This window comes from Salvelinus namaycush, chromosome 28 (genome assembly GCF_016432855.1).
Source record: "Salvelinus namaycush isolate Seneca chromosome 28, SaNama_1.0, whole genome shotgun sequence".
Classification (NCBI taxonomy): domain Eukaryota; kingdom Metazoa; phylum Chordata; class Actinopteri; order Salmoniformes; family Salmonidae; genus Salvelinus; species Salvelinus namaycush.
This window is the reverse complement of record NC_052334.1, coordinates 35247170-35274669: the sequence shown is the minus strand read 5'-3', so window position 1 is coordinate 35274669 and position 27500 is coordinate 35247170. Positions and strand designations below refer to the sequence as shown.

At 44.6% G+C, this 27500-nt stretch overlaps 1 protein-coding gene across 1 annotated transcript in view; it reads left to right on the top strand.

Moving 5' to 3' along the window:
* The window catches only part of kif26ba (kinesin family member 26Ba), a 167243-nt gene that overhangs the window by 61505 nt on the left and 78238 nt on the right, over positions 1-27500 (top strand). The window contains exons 3-5 of the mRNA XM_038967353.1: positions 7331-7607; positions 7794-8035; positions 16480-16640. Of these exons, the coding sequence (XP_038823281.1) occupies positions 7331-7607; positions 7794-8035; positions 16480-16640 (680 nt within the window). The remainder of the gene's footprint in view (positions 1-7330; positions 7608-7793; positions 8036-16479; positions 16641-27500) is intronic.

Here is a 27500-nt window from a genome sequence, read left to right as displayed (position 1 = left end):
AGAGTGAGGGTGTCCAAGTCCTCATTAAGTGTTGTTAATAGGATGTAATGTGGCTGAGGGAGTGGGTTATAAGCCGAGGTAATACTGAGTGAAAGGCTGGGCTGTGATTTAGTATACACTGCTTGTGTGGGTCTATCTACAGTATCTGCTTTTACACACACGTACAAGCACACACGCACACGCATACGCACCCACATTCATCATTCCGATCTGAAAAAATTCCTGCTCTGGCTTCGCTGTTTTCTTTTTGTTCGGGCGTTTTGGCAGCCTCCCCAACCTCAGCTAATTTAGAACAACGAGGTCCTCATCTCAGACACTGGGCACCATGTTGCCTTTATTGTTCTCTTGGCTGCTTTTCTGGTGTGTGTGCCGATTTGTGTGTGTGTGTCTGTGTAACTGGTTTACAGGCTGAACGGGGTATATTACCTGTTGGCAAGATGTCCTTCTCCCCCCTCTTGCCCTCTCCCCCTGTCCTCCTCTCGCTTCTCTCCCTCTCTCTCTCTCTCTCTCTCCCTTTTGCTCTCTCTCCTTTTCTGTCCCCTCTCTTTCCTCTCCTCCCCTCCCGTTGTCTTGGACATAAAACTCTCTAACAAGCGTTGTTAGTCAGCAGGAGCGTATCCGTTTTGCTTGGTTTTCTTTTTCTTTGCAGGGTAGAGAGGTAATGCTAGAGAGAGAGAGAGAGAACTTCCAAAGGGTAGACAGAGGGAAAGAGAACAAGCCAAAGGAAACGTAGTTAATTTAACTTGGCGGGGGGAGGGTGTGTTTGTGTACTGGGTCATGTCAGCCACAACTGAACATGTGTCTTTTGTTTGAATGTTTGTCTGTCTGTCATTCTGTCCATGTGGGAAGGCATTGTTGTATATGTAGGACCAGAGTACCCATCTAAACCCCATTCCTTCCCTCACATACACAATCCCTCAACTGACAGTCGATGTGTGTGTCCTCTCGCTGTTGTGGGTCTGATTTGTTGATGTAGGCTAATGCTCGGTTTCAGGATCGCGGGATGGTCTTTCAGAACATGATGGTGTGTGTGTGTGTGTGTGTTCTGTGTTGGTATGAAGGGCTGCTTTGTGGGTCTGTCTGTGGTCTGAGTGTGCAAATTCATGGACAAACACAAACACACACACAAACTCTCACTCACTCACTCACATCAGCCAAGTAACACCAAATCGAAGGCGATATTCGACATCCGTCCAGGTTCCCAGGACGTCAGCAATCGCCTTCAATACAGACCACTAGGGGCAACGGTGAGCCCTATTACCATCAAGTAGGCTCGCAGCTTGCTAGGGCGCTGTGGACGGGGATGACGGATGGATGTAAGCCGCGAGCTCCAGTTCCAAGTCTCTTGGGTTCAATCCCTGTGCTAGGCACACATTTTTCTGTTTTATGCCTATCCTAAACCTTAACCCTTACCTTAACCATTCATAATTAATGCCTAAAATGAACTGTAAAAAAATGGGAGTTTATCCCCGTTAAAAATCAACAAATATCCTCCTTTGTACACACGTCGGATTCTGACGTCAATTTCATACTTTCGTGAGATCTTGTTGCACACACACACACACACTCACTCACAAACACACAGGTCAGTCTCAGCAGCACAGATGGTAACAGAGGTGTGATTGAGAGAGGTTTGGGAGCCTTCTGGTATACATTCTGTTTAAACAGTCAGTCCATTGAGAAGATATTAACCACTTTATCTATTGCCAGTTAAACTTCATGTCTGAACATGCTTCATACTAGATGCAGGATATGGCATAGTCGGAATAGCCTGGAATACTGTATACTCAACACAAATACGTCTGGTGACATTTAAAAAAAAAAACAGTACAGTATGTAAACATTAATAAACGCCACCAAGCAATGTGCCTGCAGCAATGTGAAATGTAACGTGAACGAACGTTGCAATACCACGCGTTCCAGTTGGTGGCCCATTTAGCATGCTCCTGGGGCCCTGTTCTGTTTGGTTTACCGTCTGCGTTATGATGTCATTAGACTTAAAAATAGTTTTGTCGCATTCAGTATGCAGAAACATCAAATGATTGTACCTGTACACGTTTGTGAATCATACGTCTCAGTTCCCCCGCCGGAGAATATGCGGTATAGAAAGTTCTGGAGACTTGTCAGTAGCTCCTTTGTAACTTCTGACCCTTCACCCCTAGCTCCAGGGTTTGGTGTAATGGGACCTATGTGTGTGTGTCTGTGTGTTTGGTGTGCACTGGGACATCCTCTGTAAGGGTATGGTAATTGGGTTTTAATAACACACACACACACACACAAAAGCAAACAAACACACACACACACACACACACACACACACACACACACACACACACACACACACACACACACACACACACACACACACACACACACACACACACACTATTTCTATGCTAATAAAGGTGGGATTGAAAGATGGGGGAGAGTACAAGGGAGACGCAGAGGGGCTTAATGTTGTTTATTTACTTTGATATATATATTGAGAGCTGTGTGTGTGTGTGTGTGTGTGTGTGTGTGTGTGTGTGTGTGTGTGTGTGTGTGTGTGTGCGTGTGCGTGTGCGTGTGTGTGTGTGTGTGTGTGCGTGTGCGCGTGCGTGTGCGTGTGTGTTTGTTTGTTTGCTTTGATACCGAGAGTGGAGCTAGGGAGGTAAGAGATTTGTAGCGTCTGAATGCTTCCAATTACAGGATGAAAACCCAGCTAGACTACAGCTCATTATACTGAGGAGAGAGGGAGCGAGGGAGAGCGGGAGGGATGGAAGGAGCAAGGGAATAGGGGAGAAGGGGAGTGGATCGGTGTGGACAAGGAACGAAGGGAACCATGTCCCCCTCCACACACACAAACATAGACACACACACCAGAGCACAATACCTGCTCTGTCAGTTATCATGGTTGGTTTTAGTGATGTTGTGAACAGAAGTTGAACAAAAGAGCCCTGACTGATGGGTCGTCACGAGTTACCACAGCCGCAAAGTCAGAAGGCCCGCCCACTCGACCAATCAGATGAGGGAATGTGATGAGCATTTTCCGGTTTGCGGGAAGCGCCTCATTTTCAAAATAGTATATCTCGAGTTCAAGTTTGAGGACCAACTATCTAAATACATTTACATTTTAAGTCATTTAGCAGACGCTCTTATCCAGAGCGACTTACAAATTGGAAAGTTCATACATATTCATCCTGGTCCCCCCGTGGGAATTGAACCCTGGTCCCCCCGTGGGAAATGAACCCACAACCCTGGCGTTGCAAGCGCCATGCTCTACCAACTGAGCCACACGGGACCACCAGACCACCAAATACCTTCGGTAACAAGAATTGTCAATGTCACAAAAATTCATAACATTGAGAAAGGACAAAAGTTTTGGACAAAATTATAAGTTGTTTTTTCTTTTTTAGATAACTAGTAGCTAACATTTGCTACTCTTATCTAAAATGAGCTAGCTATCTAGGATAAGGGATTCCATTCCAAGCACAGGAGAGTAATTCTATTTGGTAGAGAAACATTGTTAGTTTCCCTACAAGCCTTTCATTCTAATAGTGATATATCATATTGTTGACCTTCAACAGACGCTCAGGCTTTGGCAGGAGAACAATGTTGTTCCCTTTCAAGTTGTGGGGGAAAAGACGTCTGAATGCCACCAAGGGAAAGACAGACAATCAAAAGCCACAGAGAAATATGCTGCTGAAATGAACAAGAAGTTAAAGAACTGATCACTGTCACTTATACCAAACACTTTTACCACATTCATTTCATTATAATAGTGTTGAAGCGCTAACTGACAGTGGAATGTTCCTTAATAACTCTTAAGAATTGAAACGTGTGGCCCAACTGGTGTTGCTTATATTTGTTCTGTTGTCACTGCATGTGTATATCAAACTGTCTTTCTATCATGTGATACTGTGTAGGAAAGTGCATGAATAATGCATTTGTAACAAAATACACAATCTGAAAAAAAGTAAAATGTAAAACAAAGTCACTTTTGTCCTCCGTAGAGGGGGTGGATGGGACAATACAATAAATACAAATAAAGAGTATGTAAGTGAATGGTGAGGCTGGTGAGTTTCCCCTGTATAGAGTGGGTTGAGGGTGGTGAGTTTCCCCTGTATAGAGTGGGTTGAGGGTGGTGAGTTTCCCCTGTATAGAGTGGGTTGAGGGTGGTGAGTTTCCCCTGTATAGAGTGGGTTGAGGGTGGTGAGTTTCCCCTGTATAGAGTGGGTTGAGGGTGGTGAGTTTCCCCTGTATAGAGTGGGGTTAGGGTGGTGAGTTTCCCCTGTATAGAGTGGGGTTGAGGGTGGTGAGTTTCCCCTGTATAGAGTGGGTTGAGGGTGGTGAGTTTCCCCTGTATAGAGTGGGTTGAGGGTGGTGAGTTTCCCCTTACACTGTAAAGAGCTTTGGGTGTCTAGAAAGGTGCAATTTAAGTCCAATCAATAATTATTATTATGATGAAATGTTTTGCCATAGCTTGAAGTGTCAGAGCTTCTAGGAGTACTGGTTGGAGGAGTCAAGCGCAGAGAGCAGGTTAGTTCAGGACGTGGATTTTTATTCCTGTCGACAGTAAAAACGGTCATGCCCAACACAACGGGCGCATGAAAATCCCAGTCCAAACACACAGGACTAAACTGTCCGGAAAATAGCTTCCACCTAAATACCAACACCAAATAACAGAAAACAAGCCCGCACAAAAGCCGGCGGGCCTACTCCCTTAAATAGCCTACCCACAAAACTAAACTCAAAACAGGTGCACCCAATCAGCCCAAACTAACAGAAACAAAAAGAAGGGAATCGATGGCAGCTAGTAGGCCGGTGACGACGACCGCCGAGCGCCGCCCGAACAGGAAGAGGCACCATCTTCGGCGGGATTCGTGACATGAAGACTATGCCTTTGTAGGCAGACTGCAAGGCTATATTAAGTTACATAAATAAATGATTATAATAAGTGTCTAGGTGCCAAATAAAGTAACAGGGTTGAAGTATTCATGTTAGAATCAGCCAAAAAATGACAATTTGTGAACATTTCTGTGAAACTGTATACGTTTTACTTGTGGATTACTTGTGGATTGTAAAAAAAAAAGTAAAATCAAGATGTCAATTTGTTTGTCTACATGTGATTCAAAAAACAATGCAGATATTGGAGAAAACCTATTATAGCTATGAGTAAAGGGCAAACATCATGATACGTTTGAATAAAACATCCAATTAACACGTTGCATTTTTACTGTTGGTTTTTCTGTATCTAACAAATAACCAAATCATTGATGGATTAATAAATAAAAGAAATGCGTGTCTCGTCTAACCCTGCAAGCCGGTCAGCATACGGTACGTGTCATCAAGCTCCCTGATCTAATTGGTCGAACAGCCTTCTGACTTTGTGGCTGTGGTAACTAGTGATGACCTGACTGACATTCTGGTTGACAATAAATCACATTCATTTATTGAGACAGCATTTCATAAACACTGCCCATTGACTCAAAAGCTGTCCTGTTAAGTAGATGTATGTTCCATAAGAGCTAGTTTTGGTATAAAGAAGACGTTTATAATGTCAGAGGGTAGAGTAGACTCTTTGGCTGAGACATGTGTGTGTGTGTGTGTCTTCATTGGATTATTGTTTAATGAGGAACGTACTACAGCTGCCATACATCCTACAGTGGGTCTGACTATTACAGTAGTACAGTAGTAGTATAGTGCCTATATAATAGTAGTCATAGTAATTACTACTTGTAGTATACATGTACAAGATAATAGCCGTAACAATCCTGTAATAATAGTATAAAGAATAACGTTATTATTGGGTCACATCAGATGGGTTTGAAGGAGGGTTTAGAGGTGAGGGAGCTCTATGGAAGGAGGTCTCCAGATCTGTTCTACTCTCCGTCCCTCACTGGCAACCCTTAGCTGAGCAGGACCAGAGGAGCTGGGTTGTTTATGTGTGTGTCACAGAGGGTAATTGGTCACAGCTCATTCCAGCTCCCATTACATTGAGCTGTGTTAAGGAGGAAACTGTGTGTGTGTGTGCGTGTGTGTGTGTGTGTGTGTGTGTGTGTGTGTGTGTGTGCTTTTGTCCAAAGCGACTTAGTCATGCCTACATATATTTTCATATGTGTGGCTCCAGTAGGAATCGAACCCACAAATCCTGCCGTTACACACACACACACACACACACACACACACACACACACACACACACACACACACACACACACACACACACACACACACACACACACACACACACACACACACACACACACACACACACACACACACACACACACACACTTCCCTGGTGATAGGCATATTGGAGTCATAGTGGACGGTTTGCTAGAGAATATAGCTGGCCTCAGGCTGCAGGCTTTATATATGTAGGAGAGTGTCCGAGTGAGGATGAATGTCTTTTCACCCTCAGTCATCATTCTGTTTGATGTTATGAATAGGGAGAGAGAGAGGTGGAGAGAAAGAGAGACGGGGAGAGAGAGGAGGAGAGAGAGGGGGGAGGGATAGGGGCTGAGAGAGAGAGAGGGGAAGAGAGAGGGAGAGCGGGGGGGGGAGAAAGAGAGATGGAGAGTCAGGCAGAGAGAGAGAGAGAGAGAGAGAGAGAGAGAGAGAAGTAGAGAGGAAGAGAGAGGGAGGGAGAGAGAAGGAGTGTTCTCAGCTCATTTATATCAGGAATATCATTTATTGCTGATGGAATAGAATAGAATGTGTGGGTGTATGTGCGTGTGGGTGCATGTGTGTGTGCGTGCATGTATGGTGTGTGTGTTTGTTTGTTTGTTCATTTTGTTAATTTATTGCTGTGGTCAGGTCTGTGTGTGTCTGCAGGCTGTAGGTTTGGTTAGGAGTCTACTGGTGAGGCCTGCCAGCCACTGAAAACCTCCCTCCCTCCCTCTCTTTCTATCTGTCTCTCCCCCCTCTATCTCTCCCTTTTCCCATTCTCTCCATTTCTTTCTCTCTGTCTCTAGTTTCTATCTCTCTCTGATCGACTTGGTTAATGAGTTTTTCCTTTGTCTTTCTTCTTCTGCTAAACCAAACAAGCAAACAAAGTCAGGCAGGAGAAAGATGTTTCTGTTTGTTCAGTTGGCTGTTTCATTCCTCTGAACAGAGAGCTTCAAAGTGCTCAAATATGTGTCTGTGTGTGTGTCTGTGTATGTGTCTGTGTATGTGCATATAAGCTTCTGCATTGTTTGCTTTACTTACACTACCATCAGAATCAACCACAGCGTCTTTCAGCTCTGCAGTCCTGTGCAGTGTCTAGATGTAGTGATAGCAATCCATATGAATTACTGAAATTACTGAAATCATTTGTCTAACCACCTCTTTCTTTTTCTCTCTGTAGGATCCGTCCTTCTCCCTGCTCCTCCACGACAAGCTTCAGGTGCCCAACAGCTCGGGGCGGGCCTGGAATGAGCGTGACAGTCGCTGTGACGTGTGTTCCACCCACCTGACCCAGCTGAAACAGGAAGCAGTCCACATGGTGCTGACCATGGACCAGTGGGACCTGTCCCCCAGCTCGCCCCCCACCCTGCCCAGCCACAGTGGCCCTCCACAGGGCCCCACAGCCCCAAGGGACTGGGCTTACCTCCCTTCAGCCGCAGCAGCCTACCCCCATCCCCGTCCAAACCCACTCCACCCTACCATGCCTCCAACGTCCTCTACTGCGTCCTTCTCCAGCCTCAGCCATGCTGCGTCCAACCCCAGCCCAGGTGCAACTTCTGTGGGTCAAACATCCACCCATGCAGCCTCTTCAGCGCCAGCCCCGGCGTCCTCATCGCCGGTTCCATCCCCGGTGCACCAGGGAGGGTACCCCCGCCAAGGTTCCAAGCCCAGTTCCCTAGGAGTAGGCCTCGGGGTGGAGAGGAGGAACGGCTCCCCGGCACACTCCAGTAAGACCACCGGTGTCCCGTCGGCCCAGCCGCCCAACAGCCCGGGTAGTAACGGGAACAGTTCTGTTAGCGGAGCAGTGTTGAGTACAGCAGCCCTGCAGGCTCACCAGTACATGTCTCGCACCAACGGAGGAGGAGTCACACTCTACCCCTACCAGGTATGCTATGTCTGTGCATGCTTGGGATTGTGTGCGAACGTGCGTGTGGGATGATAGACTTTCGGAAATGCAAGAAGATGGGGGGCGTTCCACGAATAGAGTACATTTTGCGTCCCTTTGATATTTTACATGTGAATTGTGCACCAATATTGCATTTAAAAAAAAATCTTGTTATATTCCATGAAGTGCCCTTTAATATAGACCACGTGGAACATTTTTATACATCTGAAGGTGGTTATTTATTTAATGTGATTAGTGATTCATTTACGTCTGTCCCTCATTTTAAGGTCAACCCTGTTACGTGAACTGAACTCTTGTTTTAGTATGGTGAAACGATTCCTCTTAAAATTATTATTTCAAAATAAACTATGAACAGTCAAATCATAGTGTAAAATCAGGTGAGCGGGTTCTACTCATTTTGGCCATTTTCTGGTGAAAAACTCTGTTACCCATAGATAGATAGACTAGAATTTTTTAAACAATTGAATAACAACTGAGAAGCTTGCATTCAATCATTCAATTGCCCCTCCCTGTTGCACACAACAAGCTTCCATTCCATTCATCTCATCCACCAGCTGGCTCTCTCTATGTCAAATCGTCTGGTTTTACAGAGATTCAGAACGGGACTTCCCTGGAAGTCTATGGCAAGAGCAGTTGAAACAACCGCTGGTTTTAATTGGCTGATCTCTCAGTCCATCACCGTCTAGCACAACCCTTAGAACCTCCTCCCTACATTGTGACTTCAGAGTGCGAACAGCGCAAGTGTACTAAACAAGGAAGCGAGTTTCGGAAATATCTGAAAGTACATGTCTCAGAAATTGTTTTCACATATAAACGTTAACGTTAAACTCAGAATCAATTAGGCTTTCCAAAATGAATATGGTCAGTGTGATAAAACATAGTATTTTGAATGGCAATTTTCGCCATTTTTCAAAGTCCCATCTAATACAGTTGGAGCAGTCTCACTCCCTCTCCCACTTTGTAGCACAGTGTTACCAGGCTCTACGCGCCAGCATTTCGAGCCTGGGGAAAAGGTTACCATTCCCCCTGTCACAACAGCATTTATGGCTGATTTTAGATGAAAGCCTCAACCCTGCTATGGTACACCGTATTACTTTAATGGGGAAAAGGTTACCATTCCCCCTGCCACAACAGCATTTATGGCTGATTTTAGATGAAAGCCTCAACCCTGCTATGGTACACCGTATTACTTTAATGGCACGTTATTGGCACTTACTATAGTCAAGTTGAAGTTGAACGTGCTCTTTAGGACATAATGTAGAAATTTGGTGAAATTCATAGTTTCCTTTGACCAAAATGTACTCTGTTTGTGGAACGAGACAGATAGAAATGGAAAACAGAGATGAAAAGAAAATAAAGCCGGAAGAGCATCCAAAAGGTTTGTATCTGGAAATAGTGCTAGCACAAAAAAAAAAGTGGAATTTTGATGTTCTGTGTCAGGCTTTTGCAGGCCCATTTCAACAGGAACATTGACCTTATTTTTCAAAATGTCTCCCTCTATTTGTTGACCAAAGAGAGAGGAGGAACTGTGAGGTTGAACTGAGGTTATGTCTGTCCACTGTCCTCACTTGTCCTCTGAAATCCAGTGGCAGTCTGTGCCGAGTGTTGAGTCATGTACGGTGCATTAGATTCTATAATTGGCCCTGATGATGTGTATTGGCCATGGGGGTCAGACAAAGTGTGTCTGTGTGTCTGTGTGTCTGTGTGCTCGTGTGTGTGTGTGTGGGTGCATGCGTGTTTGTATGTGTGTGCGTGTGTGTGTGTGAGTGGAGGCTGTCCCCAGAGTGGTTAGAGTGGTAACTGGAAGGAAGGTGAGGACACCTCTTAGAACAAAGGCTTCTGGGAAAGGACAGCCTTGAGGCTCTTAACAAAAATTGTAATTGAAAGAGAGGGGGCGGTGGGGCGGATTAGGAAGAGAGATACAGTTGAAGTCGGAAGTTTACATACACCTTAGCCAAATACATTTAAACTCAGTTTTTCACAATTCCTGACATTTAATCCAAGTAAAAATCCCCTGTTTTAGGTCAGTTAAGATCACCACTTTATTTTAAGAATGTGAAATGTCAGAATAATAGTAGAGAGAATGATTTATTTCAGCTTTTATGTCTTTCATCACATTCCCAGTGGGTCAGAGGTTTACATGGACTCAATTAGTATTTGGTAGTATTGCCTTTAAATTGTTTAACTTGGGTCAAACATTTCGGTAACCTTCCACAAGCTTCCCACAATAAGATGGGTGTATTTTGGCCCATTCCTCCTGACCGAGCTGGTGTAACTGAGTCAGGTTTGTAGGCCTCCTTGCTCGCACACGCTTTTTCAGTTCTGCCCACACATTTTCTATGGGATTGAGGTCAGGGCTTTGTGATGGCCACTCCAATACCTTGACTCTGTTGTCCTTAAGCCATTTTGCCACAACTTTGGAAGTATGCTTGGGGTCATCGTCACACAGGGGTCATGGCCAAACAGTTCTATTTTTGTTTCATCAGACCAGAGGACATTTCTCCAAAAAGTACGATCTTTGTCCCCATGTGCAGTTGCAAACCGTAGTCTGGCTTTTTTTATGGCGGTTTTGGAGCAGTGGCTTCTTCCTTGTTGAGCGGCCTTTCAGGTTATGACGATATAGGACTCGTTTTACTGTGGATATAGATACTTTTGTACCTGTTTCCTCCAGCATCTTCACAAGGTCCTTTGCTGTTGTTCTGGGATTGATTTGCACTTTTCGCACCAAAGTACGTTCATCTCTAGGAGACAGAACGCGTCTCCTTCCTGAGCGGTATGACGGCTGCGTGGTCCCATGGTGTTTATACTTGCGTACTATTGTTTGTACAGATGAATGTGGTTCCTTTGGAAATTGCTCCCAATGATGACCCAGACTTGTGGAGGTCTACAATTTTCTTTCTGAGGTCTTGGCTGATTTCTTTTGATTTTCCCATGATGTCAAGAAAAGAGGCACAGAGTTTGAAGGTAGGCCTTGAAATACATCCACAGGTACACCTCCAATTGACTCAAAGGATGTCAATTGGCCAATCAGAAGCTTCTAAATGACATAATTTTCTGGAATTTTCCAAGCTGATTAAAGGCACAGTAAACTTAGTGTATGTACTTCTGACCCACTGGAATTGTAATACAGTGAATTATAAGTTAAATAATCTGTCTGTAAACAATTGTTGGAAAAATTACTTGTGTCACACACAAAGTAGATATCCTAACCGACTTTCCAAAACTATAGTTTGTTAACAAGAAATGTGTGGAGGGGTTGAAAATGTTGTTTTAATGACTCCAACCTAAGTGTATGTGAACTTCCGACTTTAACTGTAGAAGCAGGAGGAAGGAGAGAGGGCATGGGAGAGGGAGAGAGATATGTAGTGTAGTGTTCGTGTTTTATGTTCTGAATCTGTGTAATATATTTTATATCCTGGTAATGAGGACTCTAGGGAACTCTCCTGTCGCACCCCTGTTCCCCCTCATCTCCTTCCTCTCAACCCCCCCATCTCAGTCCCACACTTCCATTTCTCTCCATCCCTCATCTCCTTATATATCTCTTTCGCTCTCATCTCCCCTGTTCCCCCTCTCTTTCGCTCTCATCTCCCCTTGTTCCCCCTCTCTCTTGTCTCGTTTCTCCCTCTCTCTCTCCTGTTGTACTCCCGGTGGTGTAAAGTACTTAAACATTCTTTAAAGTGCAACTTAAGTATTTGTTGGTGGGCTATCTGTACTTTACTTTACTATTTATATTTTTGACAATTTTACTTCACTACATTCCAAAAGAAAATAATGTACTTTTTACTCCATACATTTTCCCTGTCACCTAAAAGTACTTACATTACATTTTGAATGCTTATCAGGACAGGAAAATGGTCAAATTCACCCACTTATCAAGAGAACAACCCTGGTCATCCTTACTGCCTCTGATCTGGTTGTCACTCCCTGATCTGTTTCAACAGTCCTCGTTATCGTCTCCACCCCCTCTAGGTGTCGCTTGTTTTCCCCAGTGTATTTATCCCTGTGTTTCCTGTCTCTCTGGGCCAGTTCGTCTTGTATATTGACTTGTAAGTCAAGCCAGCCGTTTTCTTGTTCACCTGCCTTTGCTGTTCTCCTTTTTCTAGTCCTCCCGGTTTTGACCCTTGCCTGTTTCTCGACTCATCACCCGCCTGCCTGACCATTCTGCCTGCCTTGACCTCGAGCCTGTTTGCCATTCTGTACCTCCTGGACTCTGAACTGGTTTTTACCTTTTGCCTGTCCACGACCATTCTCTTTCTTACTCCTTTTTGGATTATTAAACATCTTCAACTCCAACCATCTGCCTCCTGTGTCTGCATCTGGGTCTCGCCTTGTGTCATGATACTGGCGAACTTACTAAACACAAATGCTTAGTTTGTAAAATTTGTTGGAGTGTGCCCCTGGCTATCCGTAAATAATAAAAAATTATTTAAAAAATTGTGCCATCTGGTTTGAATAATAGGAATTTGAAATTATTTGTACTTTTTATTTTAATACGTAAGTATACATTAGCGATTACATTTTTAAACCAAATACTTTTATACTTTTAATAAAGTAGTATTTTACTGGGTGACTTTTCACTTTTACTTGAGTCATTTTCTATTAAGGTATCTTTACTTTGACTCAAGTATGATGTTTGAGTACTTTTTCCACCACTGCGTACACACGTAACCCTTTTTCCTCCCCCTGTCGCATTCACCCCTTACACCCCTTTTGCATCCTTCATTCCCTCCCTCCTTTCCCTCACTCATTTGAGCAACTCTCCATCCATCCCTCCTTTTCTCTCCTCCATCCCCCCTCAGCCCTGTCTCAAGGTCACCTCTCTGAAGCCTGCCTGGCACACTGCCCAGAGTGCTACTGGAAATATGTGTGTGTGTGTGTGTGTGTGTGTGTGTGTGTGTGTGTGTGTGTGTGTGTGTGTGTGTGTGTGTGTGTGTGTGTGTGTGTGTGTGTGTGTGTGTGTGTGTGTGTGTGTGTGTGTGTGTGTGCGTGTGTGTGTGTACATGCGTAGGTGTCCGTGCAGGCGTGGAATAGAGGCAGGAGAAGATATAGGAGTCAATTTTCTTTCTTCCCATTGCTGTTATTTTCTCATTTTCCTTGAGAGTGCTGAGAGGGCACAACGGCCAGTCAAAGAGACATCATTCACCCATTGTCTTCACATTATACCGTAGTAGCATATAGCTTAGACTGTAGCATAGCCCCATGATACTAAGAACATGCTTTAGCAGTGTATAACTGCTGCTGTCTAATCAGGAAGGGTCCTGCTAGCGGTCAAGTGCTGGCACTCGATCGAGTAGCCACACGCACAGGAACGCGCGCATGTGCTTGCGTGCGTGTTTGTGTGTCTAGACGGAGAGGGAGCTAGGGAGAGGAAGAAAGGAGAAGGGGAGAGAGATCTGTAAAGAAATTGTTCCCAATATCAGGGGATGACATTTAAAGAGTGCTGATACAGCGATATGAAGTGAGCCTTCTGGCACAAAATGGCGGCCGAGCTTCATCCATCCAAGTGGGACAACATATTAGTGGTGAATCAGATGCCTTCCCCCCCATACAATGTAAAGCACCTTAAGACCTAAAGTCAAAAACACTATATGAATCACTATATCCATTCGTGTTATGAATATGTTCTATGCCTCTCACTGTTGATATAGAACATGGGTGGCCGACCAATGTTTCTATCAATAGACCTTTGTCAGGGCTTAGGTTTGATCACACATTGCGGAGAATCCAAAATGTCATGGAGTTTCTTTTCCAAACTGCAGCCTATAGTGTAGAATACATCTAGCATGGTTGGTAGTGTTGTGTAGGATTAATACCTTCTTTCAGGAAGCAGCATATGGAAACAGGCTGAGGAGGAGTATTACAGTCATATGGTTTCATTTGAACCTCTCAGATGTATTGCATTCCATGACAGTGGTTAGGATGTACACAGGATGCCACAAACACACAGTCACAACACAATGGACATCCTTTTCAATTCAGTTTTATTCTCCAGATGTGGGTGACTATGTATGGGGCACATGAAACAGAGTGTGATGAGTAAGCCTGTCTGAGAGCTGAAGACTTGTGTTAGCTCCCAGAGCCTGTTAGGTGGTGCTGACTGTCAGAGTGGTGAGAAGTGGGCAGGGCGTGTTAGGCTTGAGTTAGTTAGAAGGACACACCCTGTAAACATGACACAACTCAACACATGGCACAACACAACTCAACACAACACAACACAATGTTTACAATCAAACCATGCTAAAATCTCTTATGAACTCCCCGCTCTCTCTCGCTCCTCTCTCTCTCTCTCTCTCGCTCCTCTCTCTCTCTCTCTCTCTCTCTCGCTCCTCTCTCTCTCTCCCCTTTCTGTCTCTCTCTCTCTCGCTCCTCTCTCTCTCTCTGTCTCTCTCTCTCTCTCTCCCCTTTCTGTCTCTCTCAAGCCCCACCTATCTGTTGTCCGTATCTCCCTTTCATCTCAATCAGTCCTCTGCGTTCTGTGTCTCTGTCTGTTTTTCATTATTGTTTACTTTGGCCCTGTTCTGTTTCTCATCCCCCTTACGCTTTTTCTCCTCCCTGCCCATTCACTGTCTCTCTGTGTCTCTCTGTGTGTCTCTCTGTGTGTCTCTCTGTGTGTGTGTCTCTGTCTCTGTCTGTCTCTCTCTCTCTCTCACACACACACATTTATGAACACAGACAATCTTAAAGACACAGACAATCAAAAGGCAAAGTGAAGGTAATATTTGAAGACGTTATGTTGTTAATGACTGCTTATGGGTACCTTCATGTGTGTGTAAAATATTACTGTTCTCATATTTTACCAACATTTCTGAAAATGTATGTATAACTTGGAATGAAGTCCTTAATTTCTTAGTTCCATCAATCAGATTTACAACAGGTGTCCAGAGGCAGGGATATGGGGATAGGGGTTGATTTGAGACTAGTCCTCCTGGAGCCTCAAGCAGTAAATACACACTGTGCCTCTGTTTTATAAGGGGAGGAATACACTGATTTACCGCTCACTATAAACACACACACACACACACACACACACACACACACACACACACACACACACACACACACACACACACACACACACACACACACACACACACACACACACACACACACACACACACACACACACACACTGCGACAAGCATAAACATTACATAAAAATGCATGGAGGGGGAGCCAAGGACACCCAGGGTGGCCGTTGAGTTGCCTGCTGTGTGTGTGTGAGTGCGTGTATGTGTGTGTGTGAGGTAATTGAGGTCTGTCCTTGGTGAGTAGCTTGAGGTGTTGGAGCTAGCTAGGGAAAGCCACAGCTAGCCAAGTAGACAGGGGTCCACAGTGCAGCTGATATTCAGTCTGCCAACATAGAAATGTGTAGCTGCCATCTGAGTTACACACAGTTTTTCGGGTGACACAGTGACTTCTATATAAAAGGGATCACACTCTACCCTTCAAGAGAAATAGGCAGGATGGAAAAGAGCGAAGAGAGAGAGAGAGAGAGAGAGAGAGAGAGAGAGAGAAAGAGAGAGAGAGAACAGATTCTTGTGTTTCCCAGTCTTATCTGGTGATCAGTTAATAAACTCCTGTCTGAGAGAGATCAGAATACATCCAGGACTTTTAATCTTGCCGTTCACTGGGCCATCTGGGTCGGCAGAAGGGCATGGAAGGGCACAGTTAAGGTGTGTGTGTGCGCGTGTCCGTGCATGTGCGTGTGTCCATGTGCATGTGTGTGTGTGCATGTGTATGCGTGCGTCTGAAGTGAAGGACATTGTTAAGGTCGATTTGATCAACACAATCAAGAGGAATAATCAGATCTCTATCACATCTGGCTCAGAGGGAGAAGGAGGGAGGAGATGTAGAGAGAGGGAGAGGATAGAGCTAGAGAGAGAGAGAGAGAGAGAGAGAGAGAGAGAGAGAGAGAGAGAGAGAGAGAGAGAGAGAGAGAGAGAGAGAGAGAGAGAGCGAGAGAGGAGGATAGAGCTAGAGGGAGAGAGAGAGAGAGAGGGGAGGATAGAGCTAGAGAGAGAGAGAGAGAGAGAAAGAGAGAGAGAGAGAGAGAGAAAGAGAGAGAGAGAGAGAGAGAGAGAGAGAGAGAGAGAGACAGGCAGAGTTGTGTGCCAGTGCTTACTGCTCTGTGGTATGGAGTTGACAGATGGTGAAGGGTGGCAGGCAGGTCTCCCTCTGGTCTGACTGGCACTGTGCCACCAGTGGGAGGAAAACATGTTATTTTCTCTCCTAAAACCCAACTGAGAAGTGTACTTCCTCCTGACTTCTGTTCACACGTCCGTCTGTTGCAGTTCCAGTCACACGACATGTGTGACCATCTCTCTCCCATGTCCATGTCCCTCCCTCTCTCTTTTGTGTTATTATTGTTGTATAACGGCTAACTGTGTGTGCGTACGTGTGTGTTGTGCGGTGTGTGTGTGTAGATCTCCCAGATGATATCTGATGGGTGTCGAGAGGGTGTGACGGAGGCAGTTCTGAACCGCTACAACGCTGATCGCCCCTCGTCCTCGCAGGCCCCTCCCACTCTGCTGGTTACCACGGCAGCACCAACCACCACCTCTGCCGCCGCGTCCTTCTTCGCCAGGTAAGAGAAAAGCGGTACACCTTTATACAGTATAAACGCACAGACAGACAGCTGGACGAACAGACACGCTGCAGGGTGCCTCAGCCCTTTGAGGAACGACAAGTGTGTGTGTGTCTGTGTTTGTGAGGCCTTGCAACCAGCTCTATATTTAGTAGACATACATAAGGTCGACATCTTCCTCTGGAAGACTTAATAATAATATCACATCTGTGCGACATTGATATCTTCCCTTCAAAGTTAGTCGAAGGAAGTAAAATAGCGGTGGACGGGACATTGGTAGTAACCGAAATGGTCAATACTTACAGTTGAAGTCGGAAGTTTACATACACCTTAGCCAAATACATTTAAACTCAGTTTTTCACAATTCCTGACATTTAATCCTAGTAAAAATTCCCTGTCTTAGGTCAGTTAGGATCACCACTTTATTTTAAGAATGTGAAATGTCAGAATAATACTAGAGAGAATGATTTCTTTCAGCTTTTATTTCTTTCATCACATTCCCAGTGGGTCAGAAGTTTACATACACTCAATTTGTATTTGGTAGCATTGCCTTAACATTGTTTAACTTGGGTCAAACGTTTTGGGTAGCCTTCCACAAGCTTCCTACAATAAGTTGGGTGAATTTTGGCCCATTCCTCCTGACAGAGCTGGTGTAACTGAGTCAGGTTTGTAGGCCTCCTTGCTCGCACACGCTTTTTCAGTTCTGCCCACACATTTTCTATAGGATTGAGGTCAGGGCTTTGTGATGGCCACTCCAATACCTTGACTTTGTTGTCCTTAAGCCATTTTGCCACAACTTTGGAAGAATGCTTGGGATCATTGTCCATTTGAAAGACCCATTTGCAACCAAGCTTTAACTTCCTGACTGATGTCTTGAGATGTTGTTTCAATATATCCACATCATTTCCCTCCCTCATGATGCCATATATTTTGTGAAGTGCACCAGTCCCTCCTGCAGCAAAGCACCCCCACAACATGATGCTGCCACCCCCGTGCTTCACGGTTGGGATGGTGTTCTTCGGCTTGCAAGCATCCCCCTTTTTCCTCCAAACATAACGATGGTCATTATGGCCAAACAGTTCTATTTTAGTTTCATCAGACCAGAGGACATTTCTCCAAAAAGTACGATCTTTGTCCCCATGTGCAGTTGAAAACCGTAGTCTGGCTTTTTTTATGGCGGCTGCGGGGTCCCATGGTGTTTTAACTTGCATACTATTGTTTGTACAGATGAACATTGTATCTTCAGGTGTTTAGAATTTGCTCCCAAGGATGAACCAGACTTGTGGAGGTGTACCATTTTCTTTCAGAGGTCTTGGCTGATATCTTTTGATTTTCCCATGATGTCAAGCAAAGAGGCACTGAGTTTGAAGGTAGGCCTTGAAATACATCCACAGGTACACCTCCAAGTGACTCAAATGATGACAATTAGCCTATCAGAAGCTTCTACATGACATCATTTTCTGGATTTTTCCAAGCTGTTTAAAGGCACAGTCAACTTAGTTTATGTAAACTGCTGACCCACCTGAATTGTGATACAGTGAATTATAAGTGAAATAATCTGTCTGTAAACATTTGTTGGAAAAATGACTTGTGTCATGCACAAAGTAGATGTCCTAACCGACTTGCCAAAACTATAGTTTGTTAACAAGACATTTGTGGAGTGGTTGAAAAACAAGTTTTAATGACTCCAACCTAAGTGTATGTTAACTTCTGACTTCAACTGTATGTATACACCTACTCCAGATACTAGTACTACCACAGCAATGTACTCTTCTGTCTGTGTTGATGCAGTTTACTAAGGTATTTTCAGAGCAGACATAAGATGACCCTCCAAATCCATAAATGTAGCTCCAAATCAAGTAGATGAAATGTGAGGGCAGATTCAGGGTTATATTTCACTAGGAGATACTTTGTGTTACATCCCCTCTCTAATCTTAACCTCAGCCCAAACTTCCTGTCCCGCTCTGCTGCAGAATCGTGTCGTTCATCCAGACAGCTCAGGACAGATTTAAAGGAGACGCTTTCTTTTTTACAACCAAATATCTATTTTTCATGTTAATGGCATGTTACGGAAGGGTCCAGGCAGCTTTTTTGTGATTTCACGTGTTCTAGAGAAACTTACCCCATTCAGCAAATCACTTCCTCATCCTCGTTGTGTAGTATGGGGCCCCTGAAAAAACATGAACAAAATCTCAAACACCCCAAATGTCCTTTTAGAAACGGCAAAGCTCTCAGTATACTGATGCAGGTCTTTAGATGTTGTACACATGAAATTGACATTCTGAACTTTATCCGCAATGATATATTCCCTTTTTGCTGCAAAGTTATTCCTATTTCCGAGTTGTCTCAGAGCCAAATAGCATTTCTCTGTAGCTTACACTTGGGTTTCCACCAGATAAAACAGACAAAATTGCCTATATCGTACAAATTCATGAAAACAAATATTTGCTTTTTGGTCTTAATTTAAGGTTAGGGTTAGACTAAGGTTAGCAGTGTGGTTAAGGTTAGGTTTAAGCTGAGAGTGGCGCATTGGTCTCAGGCACCGCATCGCAGTGTTGCGGCGTCACTACAGCCTGAGGTTCGATCCTGAGTAACAACCGGCCGTGACCGGGAGTCCCATAGGACGGCGCACAATTGGCCCAGGGTCATTAGGGGAGGGTTTGGACGACGGGGCTTCACCTGGCTTATCGCGCTCTAGCGGCTCCTTGTGGCGGGCCGGGTGCCTGCAGGCTAACTTCGGTTGTCAGTTGAACGATGTTTCCTCCAACAAATTGGTGCAGCTGGCTTCCGGGCTAAGCGGGCGGGTGTGAAGCATGACTCGACCTTCGCCTCTCCCGAGCCTGTTGGGGAGATGCAGCGATGAGACAAGATTGCAATTGGATATCACGAAATTGGGGAGAAAAAGGTTTAAAAATATATGATTATAATCAATATTTCTTAATAACAGATATAGGTGCATATAGGTATGGATAAAGTGACTAGGATAGATAATAAGAATTAGACAACATTTTGATATAGACGGGGTTTATGACTTTGTGGCAGTGTTAACTGCTTTGCCATGGATCAAATAAAAATTATTCATTGGATAATTTGTCAAGTTTCCCTTATGTTTGAGCTAGTCTGCATTAAAATTAAATAGGATCATTTTATAAATAATACAATTGCGTGATACGATTGCATCTGAGAACCACGCTGGATTTGGATTTGATCTGGATTTGTGGCCACAATTTAGATAATCCATGTATATATAGCTAGCTAGCTTAAATGATAACATAGAGAAAAAATAATATAGCTATTTGATCATGTCCATGTGTATGTCCAAATATTAATGCCGTCTGGAATCCTACGCGGCTTATCAAACGGCAAGAGTCAGACAAACGTCAACCCTCAACATGTCAACAGCTCATTTAGGCACGGTTTAGCCGAGACTCATCTCTTAACAAGTAGGCTGGTAGTCTTTTTCTGAAAAAATGATTTGCACCTGACTTAAAGTATGCCTGTCTTAACTGAAATGCTGCTCACATAACTTCCATTAGCTGGCTAAGGTTAGCATGCTAGCTAGTTACACTGACAGCTGTCAGTCAGTGCCCTATGTGTTGTTATTTCTCTGCTACATGTGGAAATCACCACAACGTTCCCACCCCCAATTCCTGAATACCCCCAATTCCTGAATACCCCCAATTCCTGAATACCCCCAATTCCTGAATACACCCAATTCCTGAATACCCCCAAATCCAGAATTAGCAGCATGTGTCACTCTTCGAGGTGGAACCTAAACAAGTATTTCCGCTCTAGGACAGGAATTACTCAAAAAAGGTGAGGCAACTTCCTCTGAGGTGGGCCTTTAAGTCCTGCTCTCTGATATCTCCATCCTGACACCATTAAAATCAAATAAAATTGTATTTGTCACATGCTTCGTAAACAACAGGTGTCGACTAACAGTGAAATGCTACACACACAGGGAAGGGGTACGAGGTAATTGAGGTAGATATGTACATATAGGTATGGATGAACTGACTAGGCAACAGGATAGTAAACAGTAACAGTAATAAACAGTAGCAGCAGCGTATGTGATGAGCAAACCCAAATGTAATCTGCTGAAACTGTTTCTATTTTCTGCTGAATTCTGAAAATCTGCAGAATTCTGCAGAAAGCTTTTTTTGGCTCTAGAGTACTAACATCATTTAATAACATTCGGAACATGGTTTTAAGTATTCAGATACCCTTGACTTTTCCCACATTTTACTATGTTACAGCCTTATTCTAAATTGGCTTATATAAATGTTTTTCCTCATCAATCTACACACAATACCCCATAATGACAAAGCAAAAACATATTTTTTGAAATTTTTGCAAATTTCTTAAAAATAAAAAACAGAAACACCTTATTTCCCTAAGTATTCAGACCCTTTGCTATGAGACACGAAATTGAGCTCAGAGGCATCCTGTGTCCATTGATCGTCCATTGGAGTGTCCATTGGAGTCCACTTGTGGTAAATTCAATTGATTGGACATGATTTGGAAAGGCACACACCTGTCGATATAAGGTCCCACAGTTGACAGTGCATGTCAGAGCAAAAACCAAACCATGGTGTCGAAAGAATTGCGCTAAGAGCTCCGAGACAGGATTGTGTCGAGACACAGATCTGGGGACGTGTACCAAAAAATGTCTGCAGTATTGAAGGTCCCAAAGAACTCAGTGGCCTCCATCATTCTTAAATGGAAGAAGTTTGTAACCACCAAGACTCTTCCTAGAGCTGGCTGCCCGGCCAAACTGAGCAATCGGGGGAGAAGGGCTTTGGTCAGGATGGTGACCAAGAACCCGACGGTCACTCTGACAGAGCTCCAGAGTTCCTCTGTGGCGATGGGAGAACCTTCCAGAAGGACAACCATCTCTGCAGCACTCCCCCATTCAGGGCTTTATGGTAGAGTGGCCAGACGGAAGCCACTCCTCAGTAAAAGGCACATGACAACCCGCTTGGAGTTTGCCAAAAGGCACCTAAAGGAATCAGACCATGAGAAACAAGATTATCTGTAATGAGGAAACCAAGATTGAACTATTTGGCCTGAATGCCAAGTGTCACGTCTGGAGGACCTGGCACCATCCCTATGATGAAGTATTGTAGTGGAAGGTACTGTGCGCAGATGGGATGGCGCTGTGATAGACCCTTCCTGCTTGTTTCTTCAGAAAGGTGGAGAACTTGGGCCTTTTCTAAAGAGGTATATCTGCTTCGATTAATGTTCTTGTGAAGTTCAGATGAACTCCTTTCTGTCAGCTGTGGAGGGGGTCTTTGCCAGACAGGAGGCCAGGGTCTGTGTTCTTGTAGAAAATAAAGAACAATGTTAAATCTAGCAAATCAGGTTGAGTTCAATAACAGCCCTACAGTGGATCTCAAGCTTTGAAGCTAAGCAATCTCTCTCCTTAAGCAATACACACACACACACACGCTCGCTCGCTCGCTCGCTCACTCACTCACTCACTCACTCACTCACTCACTCACTCACTCACTCACTCACTCACTCACTCACTCACTCACTCACTCACTCACTCACTCACTCACTCACTCACTCACTCACTCACTCACTCACTCACTCACTCACTCACTCACTCACTCACACACACAGCCCATAAACCTGACAGTATGTCTCACACACACACACAGCCCATACACCTGACAGTATGTCTCATATACACACAGCCCATAAACCTGACAGTATGTCTCATACACACACACACAGCCCATAAACCTGACAGTATGTCTCACACACACACATAGCCCATAAACCTGACAGTGTGTCTCATACACACACACACACACACACACACACACACACACACACACACACACACACACACACACACACACACACACACACACACACACACACACACACACACAGATATTTTAAAACAATGAGAGTAGTTAGCAAAAAATAATATCTGCTGCTTTTATAATTCATTCCCAACATGTCACTTGTTTTGATAGCTCCACCACGCCACTTTTGGTAACTTGTTAGCTACTAGCTACTAGCTAGCCTAAATGGCATGATGGAGCTGGAGTGACAAGTTGGGAAGCTTGCCAGGCTAACGTTAGCTAGTAAACTTCCCACCCCTATCTAGATACAGACAAACATTTAATTATCAAGAACAGATATTAGCTAGCTTGAGCAAAACTACTAGCTAGTTAATATATCTGTAGCTAGCTAAAGCATCAGAATGCTTACCTGGTCCACTAGCCCTCCTATTGTTGTGTCGGAGTGACCTCAGGTGCTCCACTGCAGTTTGACGCTGTATGTAGCAGATTGAATTCTGACAGTCTTTGCAGAAAAGTACTCCTCCATCCTCGCACAGTTCAGCTGGAAACTCCCTGGCCCTGTCCCTGGCTGTTCTGGACACCAAGTGTTTACTCCTCAGCTCCTCTACTGTAAATCTGGGCATTTTTAATAATAATGTTACTTCGCTCCTCAGACAGCTGCCATTCACTCACTGAGCTTCCTGCACCACTCACACAGGGGAGGGGCTACGGTTGGGAGAGTGGGACATCTCTGGCTACACTTTTGGGTGATTGAAATACATGAAAATGAAATGAAAATGAAATGAAAATGCAAGTTCAGCATCAAGTCCATTTTAGTTCACTTTTCTATCAGCTGGCAGTGTACTTTTCGCTTTAGATTCCTATGCGTTCCAATTTGAAATTCTACAGATTTTCATCGGAATTCTGCGTGCACTGATTCCGTGCGGGCCTGGTGATGAGTCAAAAGAGATTAGTGTAAAAAGGGTCAATGCAGATATTCTGGGTAGCTATTGGTTAACTATTTAACTAACTATTTAGCAGTCTTATAGCTTGGGGGGTAGAGACTGTTCAGGGTCCTGTTGGTTCCAGACTTGGTGCATCGGTAACGCTTGCCGTGCGGTAGCAGAGAAAACAGTTTAGGACTTAGGTGGCCGTAGTCTTTTTTTAGGGCTTTCCTCTGACACCACCTGGTATAGAGGTCCTGGATGGCAGGGCCATTGATGGACAGAGAGTGGGATAGAAAGAGAGAGAGACAGAGAGGGAGACTTTTTGTCTTTCGTTAATGATACATTCTCATTAAAAAACAAATATCCCCTATACTGCATACTCTCCTTGCCCTCTACCACACAATACAACACAACAAATCACAATAACCATCTTCCACAGCTGTACAGATGGCCCACTTTTTGTAATTTTATAGAACTCAAATTCCACCCTATGGCACGCAGAGATCATCCGATTAAATAATAGTAAAGTCAGTGATGGCCCGACCAGAAAAAATCCTCCAGCTTGTGCTGCAGATCTGCGAGCAGACCAGCGGGGGGGTTGAGGAGGGCCAGTTTATGCCACAGGGAAGATGCTGCCAGGTTTTTGATTATCAGCACCCTCCCTCTATATGACACTTGGGACATGAGCCACCTCCACCTGGCCAGTCTTGACACCCCCTCCCAGTTCTTCCTGACCCACCTCTCCAAGCCCAGGTACACCCCCAAAATGTTAAGCCCTTCACAACCCCACTACAAACCCCCTGGAGGCAGAGGAGGGGCCCTATCCCTCCATGCCCCACATAACAGAGCTTTGCTCTTGCCCCAGTTCATCTTAGCTGAGAAAGCTCCTTTGTACACCTTCAGACTTGTCTGTAGTGCCTGCATATCCTGACCACCCCTGACCATCACAGAAACGTCACCTGCATACGCCGACACTGCTATGCCTGTCAACACGCCATGCCTGTCCAGCACACTCCCTGCAGTCTCCTGTGTAGGATGCCCCAGAAAGACTCAATGGCTAGTGTATATAACTGCCCTGATAGAGGGCATCATTGTCTACTGCCCCGCCTCACCCAGACTGGCCTACTGAGCCCCCCTCCCACCTTGACTATATATGAAGCTCCAGCATACAACATCTTCACACTGGTCAAAAACCTTTCCCTAAACCCAAACATCACATTAAACAGATACTCATGGTCCACTCAGAGTCCAGATGGGACTTCAGTCTGCTAGCGAGGACCTTGGCAAATATCTTGTAGTCCGCACAGAGCAATGCCAAAGGGCTCCAGCTCTTAAGTTCACACAAGTCCCCTTTTTTGGGCAGGAGAGTCGGAACGAGGTACTACAATATATAGTACTATGTGTATGTAGTAGAGAGACAGAAAGAGAGACAGAAATAGAGAGAGACAGAGAGACAGAGAGAGAGAGAGAGACAGACAGACAGACAGAGAGAGAGAGAGAGAGAGAGACAGAAAAAGAGAGAGAGAACGAGAGAGCGACAGAAAGAGGTACTACAATATATAATAGTATGTATATGTAGTAGTCTATTTAACTGTGTTGTATGTTAACTCATCTCTGGTATCTCTGAGGCAGACACTGTAACTGTTTCCTCCTGGATGTATTGCAGACTCTTCCCTCCCTGTGTGTTCTCTAGACTATCCTCCCTCACACACTGACGGGCAAACTGCTTCTGGCAATCTCACTGTCAAACTGTTAAGTGCTTATACTCATAATGTATATTATAGAATGCATGGTTATGGTCTATATGCACTATGTGCCACATACATTACGTCCTGTATAAACATTACATTGTATTGTATACACACTCTCCATAGCTATCAGGCTGCGTCAGACACTGTAAATGTTTACTTTAATGGCGAGGTGAGCTAGCTGGGGGAAAGATATACTTGAATGCAATATACACGCACACAAACACACATACACTCACACACATACCTATGAGGTACGACACTCCATAACTCTATTTAGGAAATTCATTTTGCTCCCTCCCAGGAATGTTATTGATTCCCGGTTTTCATCACTCTGTAGGTTTCCCCTTTGGCTCATATGGGAGAGACGGAAGGGAAGGGAAGGGAGAGACAGAGACGTGTGTGATTTATGAGTGTCATGATCCTGTGTAGCAGACAGTGTTGGCTGTGTTCAAGCTGTAAAGCAGGTGAAAAGAGATGGAGGTCGTAAATTGTGTGGAGGTGTGGAGGTGTGTGTGTGCGATTGTGTGTGTGTTTTTGTGTTTCTGTCTGTCGCTCCTGTGTCTGACAGGTAACAAGGCCACTACTTGAACACACACACACACACACCTAGAGGACATTCCACACACTCTCTCTCCTGTCTATGTATAGATATATGACAGCTGTGTGTTAAACGGTGCAGGTGTCACGACCTGTATGTCTGGATGAGGAAGTATGTGTGTGTGTGTGTCCAAACTGTCCGATTTTCCATCGCTGCAATTTATGGTCCTTTCTGATGTCTGACTTCCTCTACTCTCTCACCCCCTTTGCCCTTTCTGACTCTCCTCTCCTCCCCTCCCATGCCCTCTCCTCCTCTCCCCTCTTCTCTTTTCCTCTCCCCTCTTCTCTTCTCTTTTCCTCTCCTCTCACTACTCAGAGTATTGACAGCATGGAGAACAATGAAAGTAAGAGGAGATGTGTAGATGATGCATCCATTATGTGAGTGGGAGATAAATCCGAAACAGAGGAGAGGAAACATGTAACGATAAACAGATGAAGCAAGAAAGGCGCATTTCTTTATTCTCAGCTTGAGCAATAGTCCCACTTTCGAGGTGCTTGAACGTTGAACTGTGTGTGTGAGTGTGTGTCTTTCATGTAATAAGAACAACGGTTTACGTTTAATTGGGAACACAATGACTTCCGTGACTGTTCATTTTCTACTGCATGTCAGACCGTCTTCCCTCAGGACACATCTTCCAAAGGTCAAATAGGGGGTGCTCATATGTGTCCTATTTCATTGCATGTACAAGTGGGTATTCTGTACGTGGAAATGAGTTCCCCTGAGAGTGGGGTTGTGTTGACGACGACCCTGGAGCAATTAGTGCCTTGCTCAAGGGAAGATCAAGGGAAGATCACAGATTCTTCACCTTGTCGGCTCGGGGATTCGAACTAGCAACCTTTCGTTACTGGCCCAACGCTCTAACCGCTAGGCTTCCTGTCACCCTCTAGGCTTCCTGTCACCCTCTAGGCTTCCTAAGCCTAATCTGAGACACACATGGTTTTCTCCTACATTCCTGTGTTTGTGTGTGTGTGTGCTTGCCTGTGTGAATTTGCATGTTTGTGTGTGTGTGTGGGTTTGTGTGTGTATGCGTGCACACTGCACATGCTTGTGTGTGTGTGTGTGCGTGTGCGTGTGCGTGAGTGTGCGTGTGCGTGCGCGTGCGCGTGCACGTGCATGTGTGTGTGTGTGTGTGTGTGTATCAGTGGAGGCTGCTGAGGGGAGGACGGCTCATAATAATGTCTGGAAAGGAGCTAATGGAATGGCATCAAACACATGGAAACCTTAAGTTTGATGTATTTGATACCATTTCACCTATTCCGCTCCAGCCATTACCACGAGCCTGTCCTCCGCAATTAAGGTGCCACCAACCTGCTGTGGTGTGTGTGCTTGTGTGCGTGTGCGCACGTGTGTGTGTGTGTGGGAATGATGGAGGCAGTCATGCATTACTGATAAGCCTGTGGTTGACTCGCTCTTTTGCTTCCAGACGTGTCCAGCATACATCTCCTCTCATTACACACACCCCTCTTTCTTTCTCTCTCTATCAACACAACAAGGTCTCATGGTTTTATCAATTTGACTTCAGATTCTGACGTTTGTCCACGTTTCGCCAAACGTCAAATTTCGAGTTTCTCCAAATGTCAAATTTTGACAGTTAAGTTTAGGATAGGGTTACGGTTACAACAAAAACAACTCGACTGTTAAGTTGAGGGTTAAGGTTTAAGTTCAAGAAAAAAACTTGATGGTTAAGTTTAGGCATTAGTTCCGAATGGTTAGGGTAAGGGATAAGGGTTGCGATAGGGTAAAACAAACAAAGTCATAAAACGAGTACT